The 24,015-nt window shown below is 36.5% G+C and overlaps 1 protein-coding gene across 6 annotated transcripts in view; it reads left to right on the top strand.

Annotated features, from left to right (window-relative positions):
* The window catches only part of Nipped-A (Transcription-associated protein Nipped-A), a 1,216,281-nt gene that overhangs the window by 98,339 nt on the left and 1,093,927 nt on the right, over positions 1-24,015 (top strand). For 4 of the 6 annotated variants that reach the window (XM_090382462.1, XM_090382458.1, XM_090382461.1 and 1 more), the window contains exon 1: positions 10,183-10,338. In XM_090382462.1, coding sequence (XP_090238588.1) covers positions 10,241-10,338 — 98 coding nt within the window. In that variant the 5' untranslated portion in view covers positions 10,183-10,240. Of the gene's footprint in view, positions 1-10,171; positions 10,339-24,015 lie in introns of those variants that run through there. The other 2 variants (XM_090382460.1, XM_090382459.1) reach the window with 1 other exon arrangement.

Here is a 24,015-nt window from a genome sequence, read left to right as displayed (position 1 = left end):
TGGGTGCTTCTTTCTTGCCATCCATGTTTCATCCAAATTTTTACAGCCTACTGTGCCATTAGCAACAGTGGTGATTACAGTTTGTTCCAAATATTTGCCAACAATAAAGAAGAAACCTAGCTTTTAACTTTGGTTCCTTTATATGGATTATCCTCCCCGCTGGGCCATTAGGAAAAATTAATAAATGGCACATGCTCATGTACCACTTTTTTCCTGAAAATCCACCCAAAGGTTGATTTTCATCCAAAAAAGTCAGTTGCAATTTCCCCGTAGCTGTTATGACTACATTGTGACAGCAACAAAATTTGACCAATGGCTCAGGCAGTTTATATAAAGAAATAACCAAAATGAAAAGAATGTGAAAGCAAATCGACAGTGAGAAAATAACAGGATTTATTGGGTAATTATGCTTTTTTATTTCTTGTTGAACATCATTCTGCAAAAATGAGCAATTCTAATATATATATATATATTTTTTTTCAGAATAATGTTTTTTAAACTCAATGAAAAGTAAAACAAACAGAAAATAACAATTTGTATAATTGCTTCTGTTTTTTTTTTTTTCTCCTGAACACACTTGTTGCATTTAAAAAAAAATTCATTTTTCTTTATACAAAGATTTTTTTTCATCTTTTGTCTCTGACTGAAAATTGCTGAACTCACTCACTGAAAATGAATCTTTCTTTCCAACTAAAGTGTCAGGAAGCAAAAACAAAACTCTGAGCTACAAAACCGATGGACAGTTAGGCATAACAAAGTCTCCCGAGTCCAGTGAGAACTTAATAGGAACTGAACTTGCCATAGCACTCAGCAACATCGCATACTCAGATATTAGAAAAATTTTGTCACATGCCTCTACATTCAGATTTAACAGTTCCAACATCCTGAATTTTTTTTTTTTGTGCATTATTTATTTTAGTATATTGTTGCATGTAATATTTTCCTTTCAGACAGCGTCCATGGTTAATCTTTTCTGTAAATAGTTTTTTCAGTTTTTGTGCATGCTTATTTGCATGCACAAAAAAAAAATATATAATAATAATTCCATATAGCGAAGGTAAAATTTTGCAACTGTAATCAAAAATTTCTTGTTTACTCTTCTCTTCTCAAGTGACAGCAAGCTGTAATTAACATGAGCAGTTTGCATTTAGTTGCGAAGTTTACAGAAAGTGATGACACAAGAAAGAGAAATGTTACCATTTTTTGCATGGATTACAAGCAGCAGCAAATAATATTCTAAGATATGGATACACTCTCCACCAACCCACCTACCATATTACTTTACAATTTGTTTACACTTACAACTGAACAATTATTAATATTTTAAATGAGAATTATGAAAATTCTGCACAGTGTATATTGACTAGAACTTTCTTTTGATTAATTAATACTGACACGTTCTGAACTTGTGCAAATACTTCAAACCCATTTCAGTTGAAACTGCTGTTTTCTGATACCTTTAATTATCAAAAATCTGTTTAATAATTTAATAGTTTGATTTAACCAGGTTTTACTGTAAATAGAATTGTGCATTTAGTAGCACAACATAGCTTTGTAAAGGGTGCATTTTGTTTAACCAGCTTGGTTTACTATTTTTACATTAGTTGGATTTTAGCAAATAAATTGTTGCAATGCCACACAATAGGCCCTTGTACAAGCCTCTTGTGTGGCATTGCATCAGATGTAACATGTTAGGATCACAGGCAAAATCTTTAGTTGGATTGAATCAGAAAGGTGCTATTAATGGTAACTCTTCAGATTGGGCTTAGGGTTAGAAGTGGGGTGTCTCATAGATCGGTGCTGGGACCACCATTGTTTCTGATTCTCTTAAATGATCTTACTGACAGGGTTTGATGTCAAAATTTGATGAAGTCAAGATTAGCCACTCACTATAACAGTCAGTGCCAAGTAACACTTCTTTCAGATGACTTGGATGGGCTTCAGGGTGATCAGAAAAGTGGCATATATTTTAATGCTACAAAATGCAAGGTCTGACATATATCAACCTTAAAATAATTTGCATATTAGGACAGTAGTGTAGTAAACTCTTTTGGGATTGACCTCCTGTGCAAAATTCAATTTTGGGGTCTCATACTGACAAGACTGGTTGCCAGCCAAAAGAAACTTTATTGACCCCTCCAGGCCAATGTGGTCAATGAAAGATGTCTTTTTCACTTAAATAGCCTAGGAAACGAGAACAGCAAATTCCAGAAAAGGAAGGTAAACAGCAGTAATGTTAGTAAAACTATATGTAACAATCTTTCATTTCATTTATATCACATTTTGAAGAGAGCAGAACCTCTGAAAGAGTGCAGACAGAAGGGAATGAGAGAGCATACTTTTGTCTGCCCTCTTTCATCACTTTCTTATAAGAGTATCATGTTCATTTGGGCAGTGGAACCTCCGTAGCCAGGTGGGCAGGAGTAGCGGTGCGTAACACACACTTCTTGATTAGACCGGGGTTCAAGCGACCACCAAATACGGAGGATGCGGAAAGGTCAGGGAATGACCACCGCATATCCCCGGAGCAATATGGCCTTAGTTGCTAATGCTCCTAAAAAAAAAAACCAAATAACAATTTGGGCAATGCATTGCACTATGCCTTTGCACTTGGAGGAATTGAATTGAAAATGGTACAGGAAGAAGGATTCTGTGCTGTGTAGACAGGCAGCAAGGAGTGCCCATGATATCCTGTTTATGATTTATCAAACATTTTCTTGTAGGGATTGGAGGTCATAATTCCACTGTATAAGGCAGTTGGAATACCGTATTCAGGTATGGGATCCACACCCGAGAAATGACATTGAGCTTTTGAAAAGGTCCAAAGACTGAAAACACTTTTGGTGAGATTGGCAAAAGGTCACCCATATGAGGGAAACTGAATATGTGAGCTACAGAGGTCGATAACCAGCCTTAGAGTTCAGGTTTTCAAATTGTTTTGTATAGCCCTACAGTTCTGTGAGAACTTGTATTGGTTCCACAAGGATTTTAATGAGAGAGAGAGATGATTTTATTTTTAACAAAAGAAAAGCAAATTGGGGTTTTTGCGATATTGACAATATTTTAAGAGTGTTTGCAAATTAAGAAATATCAAAGATTCAGAACTGTCTAGAGTGATAGTTTTGAAAATTTCTGCAAAAGTTGGACATGCAAAAACTCAGAAGTGCAAATTTAAATTTTTTTGTGTGTTTTATTTTATATTTTTTTTTGTTTTACAGTTGCTGATATTTCTTGCATTTCCATTTTCATTTTTTTATTATTTCTTCGATTTGTTTTTTTTTAATTTTATTACAATTTTTATTATCTGCCAATAAATATTTGATGGCTTTCCTTTAATGACTTTTACCTAAAGTTGAAAATTATGTACAATTTTAATAATCTAAAAGATGTTTACTTTTGATAATCTAAAAGATGTTTACTCAGCCTTTCATGATGTTTGAAAGGCTGAAGACTTTCGTCTTCAAACATCATGAATTCTTTTTAAAGAAGAAATGCAAGGTGATTTTCTCGATACTGTGTTTGGCAAACTCTTTCAGCAGTGTAGTATTTCTGTACTATACTAGATGTTTTTCAAGGAATTTTGTTAGAGAGACAGAAAGCTAGTTATATTCCCGTTGTATACAGTCTTGACTAGGGCCGTATTTTGAATATTGCATATAGGTTTGGAATTCCCATTTCAGGATGGATATTGATGTGTTGGAAATGATGTAATGAAAAGAATCAAGGTTAGTTATTGACTTTGAGAAGCTGTGTGTGTGTGTGTGTGTGTGTGTGTGTGTGTGTGTGTGTGTGTGTGTGTGTGTGTGTGTGTGTGTGTGTGTGTGTGTGTGTGTGTGTCACAGAGACAAAAGAGGGATTAGTTTAAGATGATTAAGGCTTCATTAGCATTGATAGAGGCATATGATGCAAGAAAGCAAGCTTATGCAGCATCAGCCAAAAATAATAAAAAAAAAAAACTCCCATTTCACCCCTCCATTCATTCCAAATGCATGTCCAGTTCAGCCTTAAATTTATTTGGGCTGTCAACTTCCACAACAAAAGATGGAAGTCTGTTCCACCAATCAACTACCTGCTGGCTAAAGGCAAATTTCCACACATCTGTTCTACAACTGTCTTTCCTCAATTTGAATCTGTGTCCCCTCAGATTTTTAATCTGAGCAATAGGAAGAATCCCATCAGCATTCCACTTGCTGAAGCCATTCAAGGCCTTATAAACCTCAATCAGATCACCTCGCAGGTGCCTACTCTCCAGGCACTGCAATTTGCAGAACTTAAGTCTTTCTTGGTAAGAGCACCACTTTGTTCCTCTCACCAATCTTGTTTCCCTTATTTGTACTCGTTCTAGCAACTCTACATCCTTCCTAAAATGAGGCCTCCAGACCTGTACACAGTACTCTAGGTGTGGCCTGACCATTGCCTTGTATAACGGGATAATCACCTCCCTGTCCCTGCTAGCAAAATTCCTATATATCATTGACAGGTCTCTTTCACTTTCCACTTCCCTGAGTGTAGTACCACACAATTGGTACATTTCTCTTTGGTTATTGCTACCCGTATGCAGTACTTTGCATTTGCCAATGTTAAACTTCAGTTGCCACTTCTCAGCCCATTTGCCCAACTTATCTAGATCCAGTTGGAGTAGCATACTGTCTCTACTGTCATTAACAACCCTGCAAATGTGGACATTAAACCTGATATACCTTCATCAATATCATTGATAAATATACAAAACAACAATGGGCCCAACACTGAACCCTGGGGAACTCCACTAATAACATTTGTCCATGAAGAGCAGTGTCCATTGATTACCACTCTCTGTCTTCTCCCACTCAACCGTCCCTTTATCCATTGTAGCAACTTATCCTTAATGCCATATCTCTCCAATTTGTCCAGCAGTCTTCCATGTGCAACAGTATCAAAAGCTCTCCTGAAATCCAAATATATGATATCAAAATTATTTTGGCATTCAGTTCCTTTGTGACTACATCATAGTATCCAATCAAGTTGGTCAGACAAGACCTCCCTTTAACAAACCCATGCTGTGTCTTAACTATTACTGCAATCTTGTCTAGATGATCCTGCAATGCTTCTTTAATCAGTGATTCCATTATTTTTCCCGGAACACAAGTTAAACTAACAGGTCTATAGTTACTTGTGTCACCTTTTGTGAACCTCCTTTGTGAATTGGTGATACATTTGCACCCCTCCAGTCCATGTGGACCTGCCCTGAGTCCAAGGAAGCTCTCATAATTATGGCAATATAATAATTATGCATGTGAATTAAGATGATTAGGGCTTTAAAAGGCGTCAGTAAATTAAATAATGGGGATGTCTTTTGCAGGAAGAACAAACTAGAGGACATACATATAAATTAAGAATATGTGTTGCTATAGTAGTAGTAGCAGAGGCATGTGATGCAAGAAAGCAAGCTTATGTAGTATCAGCCAAAAAAAAAAAAAAAAAAAAAATTCACATATCCATGCCCTCTAAAAGTTTGTCCAGTTTCTCCTTGAATTTATTTAAGCTATCAATTTCCACAGTGGCAGATTGAAGTTTGTTCCAGCAATCAACCTGATGTGGACCAACCTGATTCATCCCCTTCCTCTAGAGTTTATATAAGAAGTCCTTGCTGTTTTTCTTAGCATCCTTTGCCAAAGATTTCTCATAATGTCCCTTCACTTGCCTAACCTCCTTTGTGACTTGATTACAGACTAGCTTATATCTACTGTGTTGCCTGATAAATATGCATCTCATGCATATTTCTTCTCTGCCACTAGTCTCATTAGTTCATCTGATCTCCATTTAGGTCTAAACCTCTTAATTGATATGAAAAGCTTAGTAGATTCTACTATTAATTACTTGAATGCTTCCCATTTAGAATCTGGTGTTGGTAACATCATCAGTTGGTCGCAACTTTGAATGCTTTCCAGTTAAAATCTGGTGTTGGTAACATCACTGTATAGAATTTAAAAACTGAGACCATTGTAGTCACCTTTACGAAAGCAAAAACCATTCGCTTTAACCCCTGATGGTAGTTATATCTTTCAGTAAATCCCACATCAGTACATTGTGATCACTGCCACCTAGTGGTTCCTTTATCTGCAGATTCTTAATGCATGAATAATCACTGCTGATAACCAGATCAAGAATATTACTCTCTGATTGCCTCTCGAACATGCTGCTGCAGAAAACAATCATCCAATAAATCCACTAAAGTCTTTCTAGTATGTGAGTGACCAATCCAAGTTTCAGTCATTATCTGGGAAGTTAAAATCCCCCATTATAAGACATTCTGATGTAATTGCCCACTCTATTTCTCTGTATAGTTGTTCTTTGTAATCATCAGACTCGTTAGGCCTATAAAAAAAAAAGAAGTAAACTGCAGCCATTATCAACCCACTGTAGGATGGAAGCATCCTCATCAATTCATGCTGCTGGAAATGGACCATAATCTGCCACGCTGGTCCAATACGTGGCAGATTATGCCCAGGGTTGGCCGATTGACATTATTTAGGGGCTTGAAATAACCCCAGGGGCTCACATCTGGTGAGTATGGGCTTGGCACACCCAGGGTCCTGAGCTGGATATCATCATTCTTCTCTTTCTTGGTGATTCCTTTTTACTTCTCTCTCTCTCTCTCTCTCTCTCTCTCTCAAGGTAACTCGGGAATTTTTTTTTTTTTTTTTTTTGGCTGGTGCAGCATAAGCCTCAGGCTTCCTTGCACCATATGGCTATAATAATAATAATAACAACAACCCCGGTCTACTCAAAGAGCATGTGCTACTGCACTCCCGCTCCTGATCACTTGGCTACAAAGGCATCAGGCCTATAACACACTCCTACTCTCAACTTAATTTTCCCAGTGCTTATGTCACACCAAACTGACTCAACACTGCACTGCACTGTCCATCCATGTCAACTGGATGCACTTCCTTAGATTTTATGTGTTTTTTAACTAGCAACATAACCTCTCCTCCCTTCCTATCCTTTCTGTACTCATTATACTCCCCATATTTCAATTCTGCACTGCTTATATCTGTGTGTAACCATGTCTCCGATATCCCAACAGTATCCACCTTTCATGTCTTGACCAGCACTTCAAATACATGAAATTTATTTACTATACTCCTAGCATTGGCATACATGCAAGTATACAAGCACCTGTTCTTACTCTTAGTTACCTTAACATAGCCCATATAATTATTTGTTCCATGATGACTCCCACCAGTCCCTGAAACCCCCAGCACTCTACCCTCCAGGCTGCTGCTCATTCTAATAGAAACAGTGCAAGAATCACTTTCACCTCTGCTTGCTGCTTCCGTTAATCTTTTAGTCTGTGAATCCCCTCAAACTAGCAGTTTTCCGACCTACCTAACATTGCCTTGATAGCATCAGCAAACACTCTTACACCCCCTTCTATTTAAGTGTATCCCATCCCTGTAGAAGCAGTCTCTTTCCTGTTAAAAGCACAGACCACGCTGAGAAAAATTCTACCCCATGAGCCTTGCACAATATCTCCACGGTCAAATTGATTGACAAGGCTCTCATCATGTGCTCCCTTCTATCGTGTCTATGTAGAATTGCAAACACTTTCAAATTTAACCCTAACTCACGATTTTTTTTTCAACATTGAGCTGTACTTGTTAAGTAAATCTGCAGATCTCCTACTCTTAATGTCATTAGTGCCAACATGTACAGTATCACCCTTTTTGTCCTTAAAAGATGATATCTGCTCTACAACATCCTACTCTTTCCCCTGGCAGACATACTGTGGTCCTATTCCGCCTATCCTTTTTACACAATATATATTATCCGTCTCCCTGAGAATGGAGTCACTGACAATAACTGTCTCCTGTGGGACCAGTGCATTCTGCCTTGGAGGTTGTTGCTGCGTCGCCCGATGCTCAAGAGTGTGTTCTGGCATTGAGTCATGCAGCTGAGAGCTTGATGTGTCCCCCACTTTAATACCTTCGAATGCATCTACCCAACTTTTCAAACTCTCATAGGCACCCATCAGAATGGTAAGTTGGCGCTTAATTTCTTGGCACACTGCACGTAGCACACACAAAGGCATCCTCCTTGGCTAGATCATTTCCTGTTCCAGAATGGTCCTGAAACATTTCATGTCACAAATTTTTTTAGTCTGTGATATGTTGGAGAATTGCCCTCTTGTTCTTCCCTGAGTTACAGCACTCCTGCTAATTTGTCTGTTGCTTTGCTGCTCTAGTCTAAGGCACAATATCCGATTGAATACTATTGATTATCAATGAAAATTAATTAGATTAATAAATTTAATTAATTAATTATCATTACTACTCTATGTAATAGATTCATAAATGCAGTGATACGTATTACACTATCTAGTTTTACGTTAGTGCTACCTATTTACCACAATTAAAAATTTGAATTTCCTACCACTCACTCTGTACTATAACAATGGTTGCAAGATTTGAATGAAACAACAGTTTTACGTATATTAAATAGTAATCGACAAAATCTATGTAAATTAAAAATAAAAATAATGAGTGTAACTAGGGCCATAAATCTACTTGTAACATATGATATATGACAATTAAGTAAATAAAATGGCACTCTATTTTAAACATTGTAAAATAGTGCCATTTTATTAAGTTTAATAAAATGTCTTGACCAGAATTAATAAACAGAATTAATAAACATTGTAAACTTATGATTTTTGGAATTTGCTGATTGCACTTGTAAACTAGATATAGGAAAATTCTCTTTAGTCAAAGTGTTATGAACTGTCTAAATAAATTACCTAAATTACCACCTCATCTTGAGAGCCCTGGAAAACTCATGTAAATTTAATCCTGCAGTACTCATGAGGGACCAGACAGATCCCTCTCTTCAAAATGAGTGTTGCACATTAACTGAGAGTTTTGGAAATGAATAGTTAGTGTTTACTTGGAATTATATGTGCAAAGAGCCTGTCGGGTACTGTGTGACTCAACATGCTGGCTCAGTTTGTGTCATGTAAACTATATGTTAGTTATATATTGACTGACACAGTTATATATTGGTTATAACTAACATATTGGCTGACACATCTGCTATAGAAATTGTTAACATTTGTATTTTATATTTAATTATTGTACAAAATGTGTTTTTTTCTCAATTATTATTATTGATGTAAAATGGTTTCTTATTCCAATTGCTATTATTATTTATCTGTTTATTCCATATTTTACAAAACTTTAATTGTGCACATCCATATGTTTGAAATTTCATGCATTGAACAGTTTTGTATATTGGAAAATGGAAGTATCTATCAGTTTCATGTTTATATTTTATAACTGTCATTGTTTTTTTGTGTTTTTTTTTTTTTTCAAGAAGCAGAACTAATAAAAGTTTGTTGTTTTGAAAATCACATTTAAATAAATGCATTTTTAAATTTTCAAATTTTTCATTAAAAAATCACAAATTCATGTAAATAATAATAACAATTGAAATAAGGAACTATTGCAATCTTAGTAAAAGATCCTGCATCAGTGTACTTCAAGCAGAATTAAAAAACACACAAAGATGGTTACCTGTTGGGTGCCATACATTCATGTTTGTTAGAATTAGGGGCAGAAGCAATGCTGGGTTAAGGAAGGATTCAGCAAGTATTTAGATCAAACCAGATGACTCTTTTAAGGCCAGTGCTGAATAAGCCTGTGCTTCTTTGAACCTGTTTACATTTATTAATGCTGCAAATATCAAAAGATATTTTAGAATGTTTGTGTTTTTTGGTAAATTATTACTTAGTACTATGAGTTTAATAATCTTTTATAGTTGATCAATTTCTACTCATACTCATAGATATTATTAATTAGAATCTATCCTGATTTTATTGTAGCCAATCTGATCATTATTCTTGTCCCTATCAAATTCCTAATGCTAAGGCTTTTGACAGGGACAAAAATAATGTCTAGTAATTCTTTTTTCAGTTTAAGTAAGCTTAAATTATATTTCTGATAATGTTTATTGTAATTTTTTCTGATTTTTGCAGTTTTCATAGTTTTTTTAAAAATTGTTAATCACTCTCTTAGCTGACTCTTAGTGTTAGGAAGAGCATTTCCTAACACTGAGAGTCAGCTGTCATTTATAGTTACAATATATCAAGACATAACAAACAGAATTTTAAGGAAATTAAAATTCTTTGTTTCAGTATACCATTATTCCAAAGGCTGTTCTTTCACTAAAGGTTTTGGCTGAGTTACCAATTATAGTAGTTCTTATGTATCAGCTCTATAAGCAGAGTGTCCATCAAGATGTTGCAGAATTTATTCCTCTTATCATGGGAACTATTACTTTACAGCCAAATGCTCATCATAGGTAGGTTTTGTTATATTGTAAATTATAGCAATATTATTTTATGTGAACACAGGATGATCCAAAGTAAAATAACACATTTTAAAAATCACTAAAAAACCATTTAAAGTTTTTATTCATTTAGTAAGCTTATGAGATAATCTTGTCTATTTTTTCTGTTACACAATTTTTGTGTTTTCAGTTTAATTCTACCCAAATTTATAGTACATGTGAGGCCTCCAAGGGTATCCTGTGAGAGGGCTATTTTCATTTATATCTGTTACCGCAAAATAAGATGTCTGTGCCACATCCTTCACCTTTTTAGAACTGTTGTGAAGGAGTCAGAAAGTACTATGATGTGTTGAACTCTGCAGTTTCCTGGACTAAATGGCCAGTCACTGAACATGCAGCATTTTCTAACACTACACAATAGAACAGGTACACCACTACACTAATTGTCACCTTTATCAGTACAATACCTGCATATATAATATGGCAGAGTTTCCATATGTTGGCTAGGACTGCCTTATATATAACAACTAATAATAAATAATAAAAAAAGAAAAAACAGTCATGTCACTTTGGTTGTAACATGATGGAGGGAAGTGGGAAACACCCATTTGCCAAGCTGTGAGCAAGCCAGTCGATTGACTGGGACACCAGAACTTTAGGGGAGTTATCTTGACAACCCTTTTCTATCTTTATAATATAGTAAGCCTTATTTAATTTGAACTTGGATAATTTAAAATTTGTTTCTGATTTGTGTTTGTATGGTAAAATATCTCTGATAATGGGAAGGCCAGTTAGGACCTTTGTGGACAAATCAAAGTTTTTATGCTCTCCATGGAAGAGAAAATGCATAACTTGGTAGATGTGTGCCAGTTAGTAAAATGTTCCCAATAAATGGCTGATGACCCTATCATGGTAAATCTCAAGGCTAACACAACCACCCCTCTTGTTATTGTTCCATTTGATATTTCCAGTTTTAGGACTACTCTGATATGAATGGAGTCATAAATTTAGTATCATAAAGTTAACAAATTACAGTAACTTGACACTGAACTATCCAGGCACCTCTGTAGCCAGGTGGGCAGGAGCAGCAGTGCATAGCACACGCTTTTTGTTTAGACCGGGGTTCGAGCCCATGACCAACGCATATCCCCGGAGCAATATAGCCTTAGTTGCTAATGCTCCTAAAAACCAAACAACAACAACAACCGAACTATCCTTCACCTAATCTGTATTTATTTATTATTATTTTTTGTCTCCCTTTGCACGAGCTTTCTTATTCAATAGAAGATTCAATCTCATGTAAAGAATCAGTACTTTTCAATATTTTTGCTGTAGAACCCTGATATGTTTAAACAGATAAATTATAAATAATAATACATTTCTACAAATTAATTAACCCCAGGGGCTCACATTTGGAACACACCCAGGATGCTGAGCTGGATATCATCATTCTTCTCTTTCTTGGTGATTCTCTTCTACTTTTGACTCTCTCTCTCTCTCTCTCGGTAATTCAGAAATTTTTTTTTGGCTCGTGCAGCATAAGTTGCACCAGGCTTCCTTGCATCATATGGCTAATAATAATAATAATAAATTATCATGGTTAAAAAAACATAACAGAACCTTTTCAAAACTCCTGGGTTCCCTTCATACAAGTACTCTTTGGTTTCATGTGGCATACTTTGAAAACCACTGCTGTAAATAGTTTTGGATCTTGAATACATCTTAATTTGTATTAAAATGTTAATATATATCAAAAACCTCTCATCCCAAATTTATTTCTATTTTTTTGTACCCACTTCCATTAAAAACTAAAGAAAACATAACAAAAATTATAAAATCATTTTCCCATCTTTCTTTTATTACAAATCTCTCAGAACACCAGCAACCCTCATGGAATCTAGATTGTAAACCTTTGATGTAAGTGGTATCAGACAATAACTGCAGGCCGACCGGGCTAGCCGAGTGGGTAAAGTACCTGCCCGGCAACCCAAAGGTCGCGGGTTCGATTCCCGCCTCGGGCTTGGATCAAAGTACTGCAAAAACCTTGGGAGGTGCAATATGGCCACAGAAGCCGATGCGCCAACAACTACCAAATCAAAAAAAAAAAAAAAACAATAACTGCATTGTTATTCTTTATATTCAATAATAAAGTAAGATTGACTTCATACAAGTGTCAATGATTTGAATATTCCTGTAATAGAACACAGAGTAGCATTTTTGAATAATTTTTTTTAATCTTTATAAATGTCATGAAAGGAGTTCATAACACATTACTTTAAGCAGACCGTACATGCCCAACCACTATGGTGCAGCATTAAGCTGAATAGCAGGAAGGAGTTATACTTTACTTTAAGGCTATCACTGACATTTACTTTTGTCAAGAGTGTAAATTTAACAGAAACAAAAATAAAAATAACTGAATGTTTCCTTTAAAACATTGTCCATAAAAGTTAATATTACATTATAAGATTAATTAATATACAGCCACTCCCCAACTTACGTAAGGATTGCGTTCCATGGAACTCTACGTAAGTCAAATTTTATGTGTCAGAATTTCCCTAAGGGCTTATGCAGCACTCGCAACTATGCACACTGAATTTGATTGAAGCAAAAAAGAAATGTTCGATGAACATATAAATATAATTATTTATTCTATTTTTTTATTAGATTGTAGGTATAGCTTAGCTTAATTATCAGCACTCACCTCATAGTAATCCGCTTAGTTTGATGAAAGTTTCAACACGTACATAGTAGTTATGAAACTTTTAAATTCCGATTAGTAACTATTTTTAACTTAAAGAAATTATGATTTAAGTTAAAAATAGCTACTAATCGGAGTTTAAAAGTTTCATAACTACTATGTACGTGTTGAAACTTTCATCAAACTAATCGGATTACTGTGAGGTGAGTGCTGATAATTAAGTTAAGCTATACCTACGATCTAGTTGTTACATCACAGCACATAAGGATTCCTTAATATATCATCAGTCAATTTTTTTATTTCATGTGCGCAGGAAAAATTTCAAAAGTGTATAAAATTACAAAAGTGTGCAATTAAAAAAAATTTTACTTTAATGTTGTGGAAATCAGTGTGATGCTTAAACCTATTAAACCACCCATTGCTTGCCACAGACTTGGCTTGGGGTTTGCTGTGCTTATCCTTAATATCTTCATAAATACTTCTTGCTTTTGCTTGAATGGCCATTACACTTAGGAGCACTTGTTTCTGAATCTGAATTTCCATCCATATTATTAATAGCTTTTTCCATCTTTGATACAGCACCTGAACACTGTGTTGTGGTCACTGTTGATCTTAAATGTGTTGATCCTTTAACCTGTTCTTTTATATGCGCACTGCCCTTTAAAAATCGTATTCACTGATGAAGCAGCGAGACCTAATTCCCATGCAATAGATAACAAACTTTGTCCTGTATCTTACTTCTTAATCATTTTCATCTTCATTTCTAAATCAATTTTGTTTCGTTTCTTAGCACTGCCACCACTTGTACTTTCCGCTGGTCACTTTCTCTTCATCATTGTAATAATTAAATAGGAATGAAGGGAAGATTCTGAAAATTTATTTATATTTTTTATATGATTTTAGATTTCAGTGAAGGGGAACTCATTTCACCATAATAAAACCCACACAATTCTAGTTATCGGTATTCTCGCGAATGCAATAAGATTACCATCTGTTTATAATAGATTTCACTGACAGAAAAGCCCAATAAACCAGAAAGTGCAAATAGTTTTTGTTGTTTTATGATCGTGACCTCCAGAAATGTGCTTTAGAAAAATATCAAAGGCATTCAGAATTGATTCTTATAACGGAACATATGATAACGATGAAAGTGTAGTGCATCTCCGGCTGACCCCTCAGCCCTTCCTCTCAGCCAGTAGTAGCATTTGTAAACTTGTTGGGTGCATGTTTTATTTTTGCATCCTTTAGTTAAAAGTGATTTTTATATTGTGCTTATTTGACATAAATTTATATAAAACTAATACAATTTCCATTATAAAAATGACCTTTTAGAGAGTTAAATAGCTTAGTTATATAGCAGTTCAACTTGTGAGGCCTTGGAACGAATTATCAAAAAAAAATAAATTAATTAATTAAAAAAAAAAAAAAAAAAAATGTGTTATTGGGTTCACATTACAATATTTTCCCAATACCTCCATTTATTCCTGTGGGATGCAAAATGCATTCCCATATTTTTTTCAGTTTGCACCGGCTGGCAAAAACTTACCTAAAGTCGAATTTATGTAAGTTGAGTATTTCTTAAGTCTGGGAGTGCCTGTAATATTTATGTTATTATTCAAGTATGAAATACAAAGTTGTTTTGATTGCCTATAGATTTATCTTAATAACTAACTTATTCGATTAATAATAAAACATTAATAAGCTAACTTATTTGAATAAGCAATTCACTTGTAGGATTTCACAATGTGAGATGTATAACGATGCTGCCTACGCAGACTTTGTTTTGTAACTAACTACATATAGAAATGGTGCAATGCACTAACTTGTATGCAATGCAAGAAATTTATGACAGTTTGGAATTTTTGTATATCAGCAATTAGAAAAATTCCAGTCAATGATGACCTGTTGAAAAAAGTGTAATGAACTTAAAATTTAGTATTAAAAATAAATGTGATTTTAATGGCATGATTATGCATTAAAATTGAGACAGTGATAAGGATGTTGCCTATAAGTTGCTTTATCATACTCACTGTTAGTTTCTTTATTTTAGTTCACTGTTAGTTTCTTTATTTTAGTTCACTATTAGTTTCTTTAATATTTTTTCAAAATATATTTATAAGTTTTTTTTCCAAAAAAATACTAACAAATTACAAGGTATGTTACCAAATTTATGAGTAGCTTTGAAAATTATGTTAATGCAGGGGTGGCTAAACTTATCCTACATTATACCACATATATTGGAAATGTATTGTGCTGCCTTGGTGCAAATCCAGAAGCTACCAGAATCAATATCCTCCTCCATTGATCCATGTTTGCTGCATAAAGGAATTTTATGCTAAGCTTGTGATAAAAAAAAAAAAAAAAAAAACCCTTTAAAACAGTTTTACATTTTTAAAATTAATTTAACATAAGTTAACAAATAAATGTGAATCCTCATAGAATGATGTCCTGCTGTCTGTACTTACCTGTGCTAAATTAATACTAAAAGGAACTAAAAATGAGACGGTAAATAAGATTCTTGCAATGCTGAAAGGCGCCTCCGTAGCCAGGTGGGCAGGAGCAGCAGTGCGTAGCACGCGCTTCTTGATTAGACCGGGGTTTGAGCCCGTGACCACCAAATACAGGGGATGCGGAAAGGTCAGGGAATGACCACCGCATATTCCCAGAGCAATATGGCCTTAGTTGCTAATGCTCCTAAAAACCAAAACAACAACAACAGCAATGCTGAAACCTGGGTCATAATTTTTGTTAGTAAAATTGGTATTTAAGCTGTATGTGAGTGCTTTCTAAAGTTTTTTTTTTTTTTTTATTACACCAACATATGCAGCACTATGCCACGAGCCAATTTTTTTAAAAGTAAACCCTAAATACGAGAGGTATTAAAACTTATGGTACTTAGTACTGTGTGGGTTGAAGGTTGAGAGGATTAAAAGAAGATACTCGCTGACTTGAATTTCTGTAGATTGTAATTTTCAGGAAATACATATGAAGGGCAGTTGTAAGTTGAAAAAATAAATGAAGTAGAAGAAAGGTTGGACAATAAAAGGATGTTGACTGGTAGTGGCACTATTCAGACTAGTTTGGGAATTATAGAATTCCCATTCTCTTCCAAACATTCAGAAGAAAAGTGCTCATGGAAGTATCTATAGAAAAGACAGGCAGCAGGGTCATTTGTAATAGCTCTCGGGTTTGTTGCCCAGGCTCCCGCCCATGTGCAACTTGTCCGAGATTTTATCAAAACCTTGCATGGTTATTATGTTAATCAACATATATCAATACAACCCAACTAAGTCAACAAATAATCAAATAACAAAATAAGATAGCCTGACCATTTGGCCTTGTGGCAGGGACAACATCTCCACCCCACCACAAGATACCATCCCTACCACAAGGAGGTAGGGTGCCTTATCTAGAAAAACAATTGCACTGCCCCAATCTCGGGCAAAGGCATGACCAACAACCTGCTAATCAACATAATCAAATTTGCCAAGACTTTAGGTGGCAAGCATCGCTCACTCCATCCTCACTCAGAGGCCCAACCAAACCCAACAAGGCAAGAGGAGGAGACTCGCCATTCACAGATTCAGTCAGCAATCGTACCCGCATTTGCTAAAATAACAATAATTCTACAACGTCATTCAGACCAGGATCTCACCTGGTCTGTGTAATAACATTGGTCAAGTTACTATATTAACTTTTCACATCTTGACATCATAACTGAGCTCCCTCGGTTCCAAATAAAACAGACACAACTCATAAGATTTCATAACAAATTTCAGTCCTTCAAACTAGAAATTGTTCCAGTACGTGATTCATATTTCGTTATATAATAGGCCCGCATCAGGCCAAGAACCTCAATCCCGATTTCACAAGGCCCAAATCTTCTCCCATCGTCTTCACACCATCGGTGACAGTGGCCCACATCCGCACTTCCATTGTACCAGTCTGGTAACAATTTGAGATTCAGAGAACTCAAGCACCATCCGCAAGAGACCCACGCACACTCCATAGGACATTTATATACTACTCACCATAATCAGTTCGTCTTTTCAGCATATCCAATGCCCTTAGGTAATCTGGACATTGTCTGTCAACTGCAGTGTGCATGGAATGATTCCTCCTTCTCCAGCAGTTGATGCAAGAAGGGGAGTCCCCATTAAAGGAACACTCTTTAAAGGAATGTCCTCAACTGGCACAGTGACCTCAGAACACATCAGTACCACAGTGTTTAGTGACATGGCCAAAGGCCATGCACTTATAACATTGGGTAGGCATCATAAGATCCCTGACTTGATGCGAATCCCAATCTATGTACATTCATGATCGGACCACCAGGATTCTCCTGATGAAGCCTCTGGTATAAAGTTAAAGCCAGAGGATCCTCTGGCTTTATTCCTTAAGACTAACTTCAGAACACATCTGTTCTTGAGTCACCCCGCTTTTAGTGAGGTTCCTTTCCCACACTTCCTGTAAGAGATGGGCCTTTGTCACTCTCTCGCTAACATCAAATATCATCAATTTAGGGTATCTCCTATTAGGCCTCTCAGCCACCAGGCCAAGCTCCTAAAGTTGTGGACATTCAGCGATCTTTAAGTTATCTTGGTCAGTTTCGGCTTCCAAAGCCACTTTCCTGACCCATAAGGGATAGGAAAGTGGCTTTGGAAGCCGAAACTGACCAAGATATCTTAAAGATCGCTGAATGACTATAGTCCTCGGAAGTACTGATCAAACTCTCTGTATCAACTCAGCCTTGACCTGTTCACTGGTCTCAAATCGATCGGACTCTGCCTTTTTATAACCTTTGGTTTTGGGCTTTCTTCAGTAGATCAAACTACTTGTGCATGTCTTTTCTGGAGATAAAAGGTAAAGTGCAGCCATTATCAACCCACTGCAGGATGGAAGCCTCCTCCTTAACAATTCATACTGACATCACAGAGGCTAAAGTACAGGAACCATTGTCAGGAAGTGATCATGCACTCGTCAGGGGAAGATGAAGAAAAATGTTGCAGTAGTTAAAAGTGAAGGCACGGGTTTTTAACTTCAGAAGAGAGAACTTGGACAATTTAAGGCTTTATACGGTATCTATGAACTGGGAGGATTGCCAAGAGATGGCAAATACATTTAAACAAAAATCACAGAAGCCAAGATTGCATACATACATTTAACAAAATATGACACGAGGATGCCAAAACTGATGACTGCAGAGCTGGATAGTTAAATAGAAGAGAAAAAGATAGCATGAGATAGTTACAGAGCAATGAAAAGTACTGAGGTCTACAAAAGGTACAAGTTGATCTGTAATAGCACCACAAATAAGGTCAGGGAAGTCAACACATATGAGAAAGCATTGGCTAAGAGAGGAAAGAATGGGGACAAAGAATTTTCAGTGTACAAGAATGTGAATAAAAGAAGAAGAAAAAAAGTGAAGATTTGAACAGGTACTTTGCATCTCTCTTTACTGACGAATAACCATTTATGCTGAGAAGAGGCTGAGCAATATGAAATTTGCGATGTCGTAATTACAGATGACGTTTATTAGAAAAAATTGAGCATAAAGGCAAGTAAGGCTCCAGGATTTGATAGCATATACTCTATAGTTTTGAGGAAGAGCACGAGGGAGGTACTCGACCCCATCCAGAATACTCAACTTGGCCTTTAGAATTTGGTTCTCAGAAACCACTTCTTAAACAGTATCTTTCATTATATCCCAGAGGGCCAGCAAATCCTTGATGGCCCTCTGTGGAAGAGAAAATTGTTCATCCAAAATAAACATCCGAAGTTTCAGCCTTGTATCTCTTCGGGTTGCAAGGCCATCCCGGCCGCACACCACATTAGAACTTTTATTCAATTTGACCATTGGTCAAGAAGAACCTCTCCGATACTGTTCTTCCTTCTTAGTTGTAGTCACTTAACCCCTATTACTCTTCTTCGAAGATGTAGGGCCAGCCATCTCCACTGGGTCATCATCAGCGGACTCCACCACTTTCTAGGTAATGCTTTTGGTTTAGAGCCTTTCCTTGTATGGTCTACTGAACCTGACCTGTGGCCATCCTTGAGACCCCAGGATTCACTTGGGTACCCTCAACATACTGCATTACCACTACAGGAACTTTCTTCTGAGGTGCTTCCTCCTCAGAAGAGGATTCTTTTCCTGAATCCTCTGATGACTTGATCAGAGGCACCTTCCTTCTGGAGGTCATTCCTTAAGTTTATTGCCTTAAGTCTATACTACTTAAACTTATTAGTACTGTTATAATAATATAACCTCATATAACAACTATTACATTGAAACATGGAACCGAAAGAACACGGAATTCAACAATCTGAAAAAGCTCTCTCTCTCTACCATCTGGGGAATCCCCCAGACCACCTGGAGGTGGAGCTTCTTCAAGGCAATTGCCTAGTGGGGAAAAAAGAATGCATAATCTTCACAGATCACAAATCAATTATTGTTGCAGAAAAACCAAACACTATTGAATAACCTTGGCACCTGGGCCATGCAGCAGGAATAGAACATCTATACATCTGTGAGACAGAGAGTGGAGAGACTTTGTTAGAGATGAGTCATTAATTAATCTAACTGCACTCTTTTGAATGGAATTTGGCCTCAGAGATTTTGGGGGTTCCCCAGATGTGGGAACAATATTCCATAGTAGATTAGATTTGCGATTTGTACAGAGTGAAAGCTGTTTGGAAGAAAAGTGATGCTGAGAGTGAAAGAAAAAAAGCAGTTTTTTAGATGTAGAGGAAGCAATATTTGTAATGTGCTTATGCCACGAGAGATTAAAACTCAGGGTAATCCCCAATAGAGATATATATAATCTTGCTTAGAAATAATGGTGTCAACGAGGATAAGCATAGGAACAGAAGAATCCATTTTGCAAGATATAAGAGAGGACTGAGTTTTAGAAGGATTGAAATCAACTAAGTTATCTTTGCCTCACTGGAGATCAGCATTTAAGGAATTGGTAGTGAATAACCAAGAAGTTGAAGCTGTTTGTGTAGAACAAGGTGGAATACAGTGTGCTATCATCAGTAGAACTGTGCATAGGATTTCTGGTCAGTGGAAGAAAGTCATTGATATACAAGAGGAAAAGAATGGGAGAAAGAACTGAACCTTGGGGAACCACAGCATTAGTGGAGAAGAGTGGACCAGAGAGCCATCTACCATTACCCGCAGTGAGTGGTCAGACAGAAAACTGGATACCCAAATACAATAAACAGTTAGAAAACCATAAGATGGAAGCTTATTTAGAAGACCTTTATGCCAAACACTATCAAAAGTCTTTGAAATGTCAAGAGAAACTGCTTGAGTTTCATCAAACTTTTCCATTTAATTCTCCATAGATAGTTAGCATATGCTAGAATATCACCAGTGGATTGACACTGACAGAATCCATACAGGTGATTCACATGGAAAGTTTCCAAATAGTTTAAGAGTTGGCAGTTAATTGATCTCTCCATTACTTTAGAAGTGCAATGGGATAATAATTGGATGGGAAGGATTTGTCATCCTTTTTTGGAACTGGCTGGATAAGAGCAAATTTCCAAGCAGAAGGGAAAACACCTTTAGAATAAGAAAGTGAAAAAAAAAAAAAGCGACACATAAGAGGAAAATGCTCAGGAGCACAAGTTTTGAGAACAAGCTGAGAAATGTCATTAGGACCTGGAGCTTTCTTAGTATTAAGGTTGTTCAAAATCCTTCTGACATCCATGCTTTTGATGCAAGACCACAGAAGGCATTAAATGAATGTGCCGGAATGAAATAGTAGGAGGTGGTTTACCAAGATCATTAATACATGAGTTAGAAGAAAAGTAGAATGTTAGCAGATCAGCTTTATCTTTAGCTGAAGTGGCAATAGAATTACCTGGTTTTGATAGATGTGGGAATAGAGATGGGCAAAAGATGTAGCCTCTATTTTTGGCAAGTGACTGAAATGCTTGACTACCATTTGAACAAGAGGCAAGTTTTCTACTTTTAGCCTGTCCAATATCTAGTTTGGAGTGATTAATAAAATCTTTTCAATTGTGGCAAATTTTGATGTAGGCAAATAATGAAGCTGGAGGTTTAGATAGTAGGCAATTGTGATATGCAACATTCTTATCTTGAATAGCCTTAGTACATTTATTGGAAAACCCAGGTTTAGATAAACGACGAGATTTTATGGTGGAGTGTGTAATAAAGAATTTCATCCATACAAGAATAATTTCACTGACATGATCTGAGCAAATGCTGACATCAGATTGTTTGAAACAGTAATCTGACTAAAGAAAAGAAATCTCGCATATCATCCCATTTTGCATTCTTGTAATGCCAAACAATATGAGATTGAGAATGGCCATGATAGAAATGCTCCATTGGAGAAGAGACCATTACCAAGTTGTGATCTGAGGTACCTAGAGGACTATTTATCTTAACCATGTAATTAGAAGGATTGTTTGTGAGAAAAATATGAAGCATTGTTGGCTGCATGGTTAAGATTGTCTGGTATTCTGGTAGGTAAATGAACAACCTGTACGAGTTGATTAGTAATTGTAAAAGCCTCAGCATCTCGACCAGCCTCCGTAGCCAGGTGGGAAGGAGCAGTAGTGCGTATCACATGCTTCTTGATTAGACCGGGGTTCGAGCCCGTCACCACCAAATATGGAAGATGCGGAAAGGTCAGGGAATGACCACCACATATCCCGGAGCAATATGGCCTTAGTTGCTAATGCTCCTAAAAACCAAAAAAAAAAAAAAAAAAAAAAAAAGCATCTCGACCAGCTGGGTCCACGTGACTAGAAAATGGAAGCCAGTTGATGTTGTTGAATCAACTAATAATTGGGATTCTGTCAGAAAGAGTGCATGGGTTTTGGCAGACTGTAACTGGATATCATTGAGATTGGAACTGAGATCATGTATATTTGTGAAATGAACGAGGAAGTGTTTGGGAGGTTTAGATCTTTTCACAGAGAATTTTGTTCTATTAGTTTGACAATTCACGATGTATTCAGTAGTAAGTAAAGGTCAGGGAGGGTCATGCTGTATGAAGTAACGAAATTGTTGGGTACGGTGTACACATGGCAAGGTGATCTGATTGAGGTGTACAAGGCCATGAATGGTTTAAGCAGTCTCAATGCTAATGGGATACTTCCACTTGCTGAGATTAAGAACCTGAGGGGGCATAGATTCAAATTGAGGAAAGACAGTTGTAGGAAAGATGTGCAGAAGTTTGCCTTTAGCCAGCAGGTAGTTGATAGAGTTACCAATAGGGTAAATCCAGTGGACTATTTGCGTAGCACAGGTTTCTTGATTAGACCAGGGTTCGAGCCCGTCACCACCAAATACGGAGGATGTGGAAAGGTCAGGGAATGACTACCGCATATTCTCAGAGCTATATGGCCTTAGTTGCTAATGCTCCCAACAACCAGTGGACTATCTAGCGGATTGCCTGTGAACATTGTTTTAGAACTGTATCCTCAAAATGTAAGGAAGATAGGATCTTGCCAGGATATCCATCATGTTCTCAAAAGATATCAATCATACTGCATGATGGAGGAGATGGGGAGTTGTCAGAACTTTTCTCTGGAGACTAGACATCCATTCCACCACTTCAAGCCTCCAATAAGCAAAGTGGTGGTATTGCACTGGTTGATGAGAGTCATCTGTCACAGACTAACAGGACTTTGTCAAAATTTAGCATTTTAGACTAGTATTGCCTGGTAACACAGGTGAGGCATTCCTCAGTGTTCTGTGGGCGTCACAATTAATCCATGCTTACGTTGGTTCACAACTGGTTCTACTAGTTGCCATATTTGCACATGGGGATTTTACCCAAGTTACTAACAGTCTCACCATTGTGGAGGTGCAAGCAGAAGATTGGCTATCACAGACTAACAGGACTTTGCCAAAATTAGATTCAATTGACTTGAGTGTGTCATCTGAATATCAGTTCCATCAGCATTTTAGACTCCTAGGTAGCAAGCCCAGCTCGACATACCTGAGAGAATGTCTGTGACAGCCTCAGGGATCAAATAAGCACATGAAGAAATTTGTGGTTGCAAAGAAGCATACATAGAAAGAAATGCAAAAATGTTGTATTTCTCTGTTTATCTTGTTTATTACAATTATCAGGTCAGAAGAGTTTAGAATAAATCATGAATACAATCATTAATCTTATTTAGCTGCCTCAGGCTTTTACCACAATCTACTCAAAGAGCATGTGCTACTGCACTCCTGACTGCTCAGCTATGTTAGGCCTAACATAATCTTCCTCTGAGTTGTGCTGATCATGTAGATACATTCAAAAATGTTTTTCAATAGTAAAATAGCAAAAAAGTGTGGTTGTAGAAGAACAATATGAGGCATTATTGGTGAAATCTTCAGAACAACCTGAAAACTTATGGGATTCCTTCAAAAACTGTTTGGCAGTTTAACAGATAGCTTAAATAAATTTAAAGCTAAACTAGACAAACATTTGGAGTGACCAGATGGGTGAAATAGGAAGGTTTTTTTTTTGGCTGATTCTCTATAAGCTTGCTTTCTTGCATCATATTCCTCAACTAATGCTAATGCTAACATGGCAAGAATGTACCTAGCTCCTTGACATAATGTGGCCCTGACAATGGCCCCTGCATACACACTACTCGTACTGGTGAAATACAGGCTGGCCTCGATTAATGCAATGAATTCACCCCGCCAGTGCATCGTGCAAAACGGAAACACGTTAATTGAATATAATAATCAATAGGTAGTATGGATCAGAGCTGTAATACTCAATATGTTCTACGTTGATAATAATATTAGTAAAATAATAAGAGGAGTTTACCTCAATATAGTACGTAGGACACTTCCGTACTATATTCCGTACTAAATTTTAATACCCTCCAGAAATTAAAACGGAAAAAACGAAAAAATCGACAACTTACAGGTACATTAGAGTAAAATATAAATAATTAAATAATCAATTTAACACAATTCAAATCAATTTAAAACAATTAAATCAAAT

This window comes from Mastigoproctus giganteus, chromosome 10, assembly GCF_048544385.1.
Source record: "Mastigoproctus giganteus isolate SK-2022 chromosome 10, ASM4854438v1, whole genome shotgun sequence".
Lineage (NCBI taxonomy): Eukaryota > Metazoa > Arthropoda > Arachnida > Uropygi > Thelyphonidae > Mastigoproctus > Mastigoproctus giganteus.
The sequence above is the reverse complement of the archived record's forward strand: the minus strand, read 5'-3'. Positions and strand labels throughout refer to the sequence as shown.